This window comes from Calypte anna, chromosome 2, assembly GCF_003957555.1.
Source record: "Calypte anna isolate BGI_N300 chromosome 2, bCalAnn1_v1.p, whole genome shotgun sequence".
Lineage (NCBI taxonomy): Eukaryota > Metazoa > Chordata > Aves > Apodiformes > Trochilidae > Calypte > Calypte anna.
In genome coordinates, this window is record NC_044245.1 from 99,455,162 (window position 1) to 99,464,269 (window position 9,108).

General features: G+C 44.8%; 1 protein-coding gene across 1 annotated transcript in view; it reads right to left on the reverse strand.

Annotated features, from left to right (window-relative positions):
- Nucleotides 1-5,627, reverse strand: part of VAPA (VAMP associated protein A) — a 30,755-nt gene extending 25,128 nt beyond the window's left edge. Inside the window, exon 1 of the mRNA XM_030444322.1 lies at nucleotides 5,542-5,627. Within this exon, the coding sequence (XP_030300182.1) occupies nucleotides 5,542-5,617 (76 nt within the window). The 5' untranslated portion in view covers nucleotides 5,618-5,627. The remainder of the gene's footprint in view (nucleotides 1-5,541) is intronic.
- Between the last annotated feature and the right edge of the window lie 3,481 nt (nucleotides 5,628-9,108).

The window sequence follows — 9,108 nt, forward strand, 5'->3', positions numbered from 1 at the left end:
CAACCACAGTCAGCCTGAAACAGGAACAATTTATAATACTACAATGGGCAGCCAATATGCTAAGTATTCAGACCTACTAACCAGTGCACAGGACAGTTCTCTTATTCATGGTACGTTTCTACTTCCCAGCTTGGCTTTGAACAATGGTAGTGTTCCTATGTAATACAGTATTTTTTACAATATTAATAATGATGTGCTACAGTGATCTAGAACACTTCCCTCATGCTACTAACAGGTAGAATGAGTAGGCACTTTCTAATTACAACGTAAAGGTGAAGCTTTTATACCAATGACTACACTAGAAGTACAAGTCAGTGAGGTCTGGATAGTGTTTCTCTCTTCAGTGAAGATGCCATATTAAGCAAGAGGCCTACAAATTGCAGATACAGGACAAAGCTTCCAAACCTCCACTGCTGTATACTTCTGTCATCACAGGAAAATCTGTGATTACTGAAATTTAAAATGGCAAACTAGATCTACCAAAATACAACCTACCATCTACAATATGCATAACTTCACAGAGCAATACAACTCCCTTTTTACTTAAATGCAGTCTAACACAGTGGTAGAGACCTACGTATTAGCATAATACCACCTCAGAAGCAACACCTGGCACAAAATTCTTTCTCTTCCTCACCATTCTCACAAAACACTTTCTGTCTAATACCCATCAATAATATACACACACACACTAATAAATAAACACTAATAATAAACTAATAAAATAAACTAATAAACATTTGACCCATAAAACAATGGACAGAAGTAGAGATATGTAAAAGAACGATAAATAATTCCTGGAATCCTCCTTGGATTAAAAAAAAAGATATCAAAGACCACTTGTTGAATACTGAGTCATTCCATTGGATGTTCAATCTTTGTCATTACATAATATTCAGACAGCAAAACTATTAACATAAACGGAAGAATTTCAAAGTACCAAAAAGCCACAACTGTGTTAGTACTCACAACCAATTTTTCCCCTCTGCAATCCCATTGTTTAGTTTCAAAAATTCAAAAATGTTCTTGAATGAAGATCCCAGAAAACCGAAACCCCAATTGCCATTTTTAAACATATCTTAGAAAGTTGTGACATGACACATTTGCTGGTACTTCAATAGGTGAAAACAGGTGTAAAATTTGCCATAACCAAGACACACACAAATAAGGCAGCAAGATCACGTTTGAGGACTTCAGACTCTGCCTCCACTAAGAGATACCCTGGGCTAATGCTGGCAAGGGGATGCATTTAACACTGAGCTATTTTTACCTTTCAATTCCACCTCCTAGATTTGCAGCAACACATAGCCTGTGGCTTTCAATGTTACCAACAGCAGTGTATGAATACAAAGTAATCTACTGCAATATTTTTTATTATTTAAAAGGTCACTGAAATCTGCATTTCAGAATGACCCACAAATACTCCAGAGAAGTGCTCCCTGCCACACCTGAGAAGAGTCATTTGAACATATACCAGCTGATAGCACTATATACACTAACAATCTTAGATTATGATTCAGATTAATAATCAGAAATTAATATGTTATACTGATCTCAATTCATGCAATGGAAAACTTACTGCACACAAACATTTTGAAAAGTTGATTTTAGTTTTCTTACTTTCTGACTTATTTTGGGCCTTGAGGTAATAACACACAAGAAAAAATGTGCCTCATTATTTTGAGACATTTCTACATGTAACATAACTGGATTTCACACACTTGTAGGCAAGAACTTCAATAAAGGATATCAGTTTAGATTATTCAGACATTTGTATAATGCTTGACTATTGCTAGCCAGACACCTCTGAATCACACAAAATTCAAATTCTGAACACTGCCTACTAATCTTCCAAGGCTCATCAAATCATCTAGTGTTGATTTTCAATTAGGTGTTGCAGAAGCATGTCTTATGACTGATTCAAAGATTTGGCAAAGATTTTGAAAAAAAGGACCCTAATCCAAGACCAATTTAAATAAACATTACTTACAGTTACAAAACTGGCTTTTTTGACCTAAGGAAGGCTGAGTTTCCATAAAAACGCTAGAAAAATTTGGGCTGAAAACTTTGGGCTGAAAACTTCCAGTGATGCTATTTAACTACAAAAGTCTTAAAAAATATATATATTATTTAAATGTAATTACAAGGAATCAACAAATTAGAGATTACCTTAATCCTCACAAAACAAAGGGTACAAACAATGATCATATGCTTGAGTCACATGAAAAAGACCCAGTAATAAGCAGAAAATGTTCCATTTTCCTAATCAGTTTTGAAGTGTCTCGTGTTTCATTCTTATCCAGTTCTAAACGAACTCAAACAAATTCCGTTTGGAGAAGCTAAACAAAATACATTAGACTACAATACAGAAGAAAGCTAACCTGCAGGAGTAATGTGGCTGAAGACCTGGATACCAGAACCACAAGGCCAATTCTCAGTGCTCCATATGGAGTCTCTGAAAGCAGCATTATGTAGCTATCAATTCATCTTATTTTCATCGCTTCTAAGTACAATGTTTCCCCTTGTCACATTTGCAAAACACTGAGAAGTACCTTTTTGTGGTTTTCCTTAAGTACTCCTGGTGGTTCCAGAATCTAAAGAAACCTAACTATCATTGAAACAAAATGTTATGACTGACTGAATTTGCCAGGTATAAAAACAGGATTCTAATCTTTCGGTTACCAAGGAATGTATGTAATGTGTGAGCCAGCATGGGATAAATTCTCTAGACCTTCCTCTGAAGGGAATAAAATTCAGGATGAATGTATTATAGACCTTTTTTTTAACAAAAAAGTCTATTTGTTCAGCAAAAATAAGACATTTTCATCAGGCAGTGATCTAATTAAACACTTGTCAGAAACTCCTTAAAATAAGCCCCAAGTACTTTCTAATTTAAATCATTATTGTTATGCATAGGGGCATTAACAACATATTTCTCCCTTACCCTAAAGGTCAGCAAATCCATTTTAAGTTCCTGAGGTGAGAAAATCAACAGAACTACCTGTCCAGTTCAGATGTTTAGACTTTAATTGGATCTCTTTCACATACACATCAACAGCACTAAACCAAAAATAATGCATAATTCTCCCAAACACGACTTAGAATAACCAGCTGGACTGAAAAAAATATATACTTTTTTTAAGCAGTTGTGTGATTTTCCTACACTAAATTACACTTATTCTGAGTCATAATTTTTCTCACTAACCAATTACCTTATAAAAGATAACATTCTGAGTTCCCTTCTGCCAATATTGCATTCCTCAATGCAGCAATTTAGAACTGAATTAGTTTGTGGCCCACAAACGTTTTTTAAATATCTCATAATAATAAGCAGTTAGAAATTATTTACTGAGGGTGCACTCTATGTTCTCTCAATAGATAGCTCTTTCTATAGTATATTACTGTAATAATACAATCACAGAGAGTGCTTTCCATGGAGTATTGAGACTGCAGTCTCATTACGCTTCAGGTTTTTTGCTTAGTCTGCTCAACATAAATTTTCCTAATATATGCATTAGCCTGAAATGAAAGTTTATGCCTAAAGAATGCACATTTAACGGTCTAAGTACATAAATACAATAAAGATCACTGACTGATAATGGCTTCATACACAAAGAATTTCTGAACTAGTATTTATTCCATATTCCCTGTATCAACACCGAGTTTTGCATCAAATCAATATGGATTACTCCCAGATTGAAAAAACCCTCAACATTTGAATGCTTTCAATTAGACAATGTAGCTTTTCAATTCAAAATAAATAATAAAAAAAAATTTGAAGTCGTGTGTTTTCCCCGATCCTGCTCCTTCAATAATACAGCACATTGGAGTTGGACTACAGCCAGACCTGGCAGTGTTTTAACAATACGAAACAGTTGAAAAAGAGAAGTTCCCATTATGGTTTTGACTCTATGAATATTCAATTAAAAAAAAAAATAGAAATTGAAGCTATCAAGAAATTAACGTGATCAGACAGATTTTGGTTTTTAGTTGATTAGGATCAATAAAACAAGCACAGTGTGTTAAAAATATCTTTGCTGAACCAGAAAATCTTTATTTCTAAAACTCAAGCCACCCAAAGGTATTCTTGGGAAATAGAGTGTTCCCTTCTAATATAGACATTAATTTGTTCTAGCTGTTCATTTAAAGATTTTTACAACTTCATAAATTCAGGTCTGTCCCTCTAAATGACAAATGGGTCTACTCAAAACGTGAAGTGAAATAGAAACATTTTTAGTATTGGGAGATAAGTACATGTGCTGACATTAACCACGTAATACAGACCGTAATTTTAGATACCGTAAGCACCTTTTAAAAAAATCCTAACACTGCTGGTTCTAAAACTAAAATGTTCCGAGATTTTTTCTCGTTTTGGGTATAAAAATATAATCACAGGATACTACTGAAAACTACTTGTTATATCAAGCTCTTCTTTTGTGCCCTTACCTTTCAAGGCACACTCATCTTTGGAAGAGCTTTCGTCTTCACAACTATCTAACTGATTAGGAGAGAAAGAAACCCCACACGATAACAGCACTAACCGGGACCTATTTTGACAGAAGCATGTCATGCCGGTCATAGTCATGCGATCGGCACGCAATACACAGAAACTTCCGAAATACACGCATTCCTTCCCCTCATTCCCAAGAAAGGAGGGAGCCGTACTCTTTTACGTACCGAGAACCTGCCTGAAACATGACAACGTGGGGGAATGGGCGGGGAGTCATTTGCCAGACCAGCGGGCCGGGCTGCACCGGGGTGAGGGTGCCAGTGCCCGCACATCTCTCACTCGCACTCACTCCGCGAGTGATGGTGCGAAACCCCGCCGGGCCCCGCGGAGACACGGACGGAGGCCACGGCTGGGCTCTGACCAGCACCCACCGTCGGCCCTTTAGGGCGCGGGAGAAGGACAGACGAGGTTAGCCCAGCCTTCCCCCCCCCCCCCCGCTCCTCTCCCCGCACGGCGGCAGGGCTTCAATCTCCAGCTTCGGGGGCTCTTCTCCTCGCTACAGCCGGAGGGAGTAGCTCATGGAGCGGGACAGGCGGTCACGCAGATCCCCCCGGCCACAGAAATGACAGGAGAGCGACTCCCCCTCCCCGGGCCCCGCTACTCCAGGGCCGGGGCCTCCCGAGCGGAGCAGTGACACGGCAGCGGCCGAGCCGGCATGCGGAGGGACAGGCGGGGGGCAGCGGAGGGGAATGGCGCACCGGCGGAGGCCGGAGGAGGGCGGCGGGGCCCTGAGCGCCGCGCCCGGAAAAGCGGGCGGCGGGCGGCCACCCGCCGGGGCCGCGGACACGCCGAGTCCCTACGGGATCCCAAGATGGCGGCGGCCGAGCCCGTTCACCGGCTCGGCGGCGCCCCCCCACCCCCCGACGGACCCGGGCGGGCAGGGCAGGGCCCGGCACCGCGGCTCAGGAGAGGGGCTGGAAGGGGGGGTTTGAAACGAGGTGCCCGGAGGAGGCACAGCGCAAAGGCGAAACGGGACACTCCGCCGGGCCATCCCTCTGCCCCCCCTTTCCCCGCGCTGGGCTCCCCCTCACCTTTGAATTTGAGGTCGGTGGGCGGATCAAGCACCAGGATCTGCTCGTGCTTCGCCAGAGCCCCAGCGGCCGCCATCTCGCTCGCTCGCTCCGGCGGGAGGAGGAGTGGGGTGAAGGGGAGGGGGGGAGCGGGGGGAGAGGGGGGGGGAGGGAAGGGCGGAGGAGAAGGAGGAGGAGGAGGGGCGGGAGAGGGAGGCCGGGCGGCGGCGGCGCCGCTCCCTTACGGCGAGCAGGGGCTCCGCGCGGCGGGGGGCGCTGCCGGCGGTCCGAGGGCGGGCACTGGTGCTGGTACCGGTGCCGGTGCTGATCGCTGTGCGCGCTTCCCGCTGCCGCGTTCCCTCGCCCTCCCCGCGCGAGCGTCTCAACGGCCGTCCGGCAACGCCGCCCCTCCGCGGGCACGAGGGCGGCGGAGGCGGTGGGGACCCCTCCGCGCATGCGCGCCCGCGCTCTGCTGGCGCCGGGCGGCTCCCGCTGTTTCCCGCGCCGCCGGTTGGGGAGGGACCCAGCGGCCCGGATCTCACGCCCACCCACCCACCCACCCTCAGGAACCGCCGGGGCCGAGGAGCGGAGCAGGGGAGAGGCGCATCTCCGCACCCCTCAAACACACACACGCAGTTCGGGGCAGGGTAGCGGGAACGCCAGGCCTACACCGGCAGTCGCCGGAAGGGAAGGGCGCCGCTGTGTCGGTACTTGTGGAGGCCTCGGGGCCGCCGGGGGAACTACAACTCCCGGCGTGCTGTGCGGCGGGCGGTGGCCGGGCAGGCGTGGTGCCTGCCGGGAGTTGTAGTCTGTGTGTCAGGTTGAAGCCCGCTCCTGCCTCTCAGGGCTCATGGGGCCCTCACGGCCCACGGGTGGTTTGGCCGCCACTGCCCTCGAAGCTTGGAGGAGGGTGGGCGGGCATGGGTGGTGAGTCCCCTAGAGGTAGTTGGGCAAATTGAGCAAAATCTCCATGGCTGCTGGCAGTTCTGGCTTGGGTCCAGGCTGCTGGTGGGTGAGGCTTGAGGCTTCAGAGCAGTTCTGGTTACTGTCGCATACCCGCGTCAGGCCGGCCCGGCCCGGCCCAAAGGCAGCTCTGCCACCCTGCCAGGCAGCACCTAGGCAGCGAGGTGGGTGGGCCTGGCTCCCCAACTGGATGGAAAGCAGCCAGAAACTCTCCTCCAAGAGGAAAATGTTCATTAGTTGAAGGCTTAGGAATATTATCTGGGAGTCAGTGTTGAGAGAGTCTGAACGCTTGCAAAACCTGAATGAGAAATAAGAGCCATAAGAGCAGAGGGTATTTGCCATCCTTCTCACTTGCACTTTTTGTCAGACAGTGTTTTCCCAGTAGGCCTTTTCATTAGCACCCTATTTTCAAGCAGATGGTACATCTCATCTTGGGATATCTGAATGCATCAGTGATAACCAAACAAGAAAAATCAGACAAAAAAATCCATCTGAACCTTACTCAATCCTATGTCCTAAATCTATTCCTGAAGAATCTGGCTAGAAGATCCTTAAGTTCATACTCGTGACGTTGGAGTATTGATGATGGAAATTAAGTCAGAAGGATTAATGGATTTATTTTCCCTCTCTTGCAATCTGGCATAGGTGTGCTAAGAACATGTATAAGGCCACAGTAACCCATTTGATAATAAATACACTGAAATGACTTAACTGCTTTACCTTCAAAATCAGCTCATCATAGTCAGACTTGTGGATCACATTCTTTCTTTGGTGAATACCTCTAGCTCAGCCCCAACCACTATTGAAAAGGTTTTGAGGCCATTCAGCAGGGGACATCCTCTGAGTAATTTAGCTTCAGGCTGTGCCTCAGCTCTAGCAGAGTCTTCATCCTCCATTTCTCCTCCAGGCCTTCCTCTGTCAAGCCTGCTTACTTCAGCACTTTGCTCCATGCCTCTCTTGCTGAAAGCAAATACTCATGTGACTTTTAATAACATCAGTGTCTGAAGAAGAAACAAGTGAGAAGTGCTGCAGAAAAGTACTCCAGAGCAGTTTTACCTGATTGGAATTAGCTTCAGCAGGTAGAGTCACATGACATATGTGTGAAAGCTAAAGGTTTGCAACTCTTCTGGCTGCACTGTTCCCACTACAAACTTATTTTACGGTGTGCATAAAACAGCATCTTAAATTACATCCTTTATTTACAGTAGAGTAGTTAAGGTTACTGTCTGGTGGTCTGCTGGGCTTGTTAGAATCAGAGTTCCACTCTGTTTATGCATTCTTGGGATCTAAAAGATAAACTGGAAGACAGAGGTGGTTTTTCTTCTATCCTTGTATATATTTTCCTTCTGATAACATGGACTTTAGTCTATTACCTCAACTCTGTTTCTGTTCACAAATCAGCCAAAGATTAAGCCACAGTGTGCATGTCTCAGAAACAGTAATTCAGCTCCAGAATTACCTGGTGATCATGTACCAGCAGAACTTCTGGGTCTGGGTTTGCAGTGAATCAAGATTAGGGGACTGTTGCAAAATGCTGAATACCACAAAAGGTTCTGTCTTTTCTGCTTTTAATGGGGTTAAAAAGATAACAATAAAGAATACAAATGCAAAAGAAGCTTCCTTTATGAAGATTTAGAAAACAAGAATAACTCTGTTTACTAATTATTTTATACATCTCTTGTATAAGAAAATCAAAGGCAAATCTGAAGCTAAGATCCTTCCTTAACACAACAACAGGCCCTACAGGTTTTCCCATGCATGGTTTTCTGTGCAAACACCTGGTTAGATGTGGCTGTGTGACAGATACAGCTGACATCAGAGGATGTGTGTGAGCTGGGGAAGGATTGGGTTAATCCCTGTCACCAGCATATGGAGAGGCAGTGAACAGGACAGGACACAGCCTCAAGTACAATGTGGCTCACAGAGGGAGCATCACAGCATCCCTGAGGCTGGAGGGGACCCTGGGAAGGCTGTAGCTCAATTTCTAACAGCAGGGTCGAGGCTGAATTTAGGCCAGGTTGCTCAGGGCTTTGTCCTCTGGGGTCATGAAAATCTCCAAGGACAAGAGATTTCACAGCCTCCCTGGGCCAGCCTGGCTCAGCACTTGCCCGTCCAGCTTCCATCTGCTTGTTTTGTGTTACAGTAATGGCAAAGTTAGTACATAAACATTGAGGGGGTGGCTTAATGGCAATTATGTATGAACATGTTTTTTTAATGGAGCCGTTGTTGTTGTTGTTGTTTGAATGCCTTGAGAAGCTTAATAATGCATTGATCTGTTGCATTCAGTGTCATTTCTGATCTAATGCTTTTATTTCATCATAACCAGTGTCATTTTTTGTATTAAAAACCACCTGTGCTGTAGATCACAATGTCTGGCAACCTCCAGCATCTGATTCATTTCATTTTAACAACTCATAGCCCAGTTCAGGAATGAAATCTCCCATCTCTTGCAGTCAATAGAAATCCTCTCACTGCTTATAGTGAGATCGTGGTGTCACTTCAGAAGTGTCTTCAGTACATTCAGCACTGCTTGCAGAAGGATAATGTTTGTTTAATCTGAGGTCAACACTTGCCCTGTGTGTAGATCTAATGTTTTTCATATTGTTCTTGTAATACCTCAGTTTC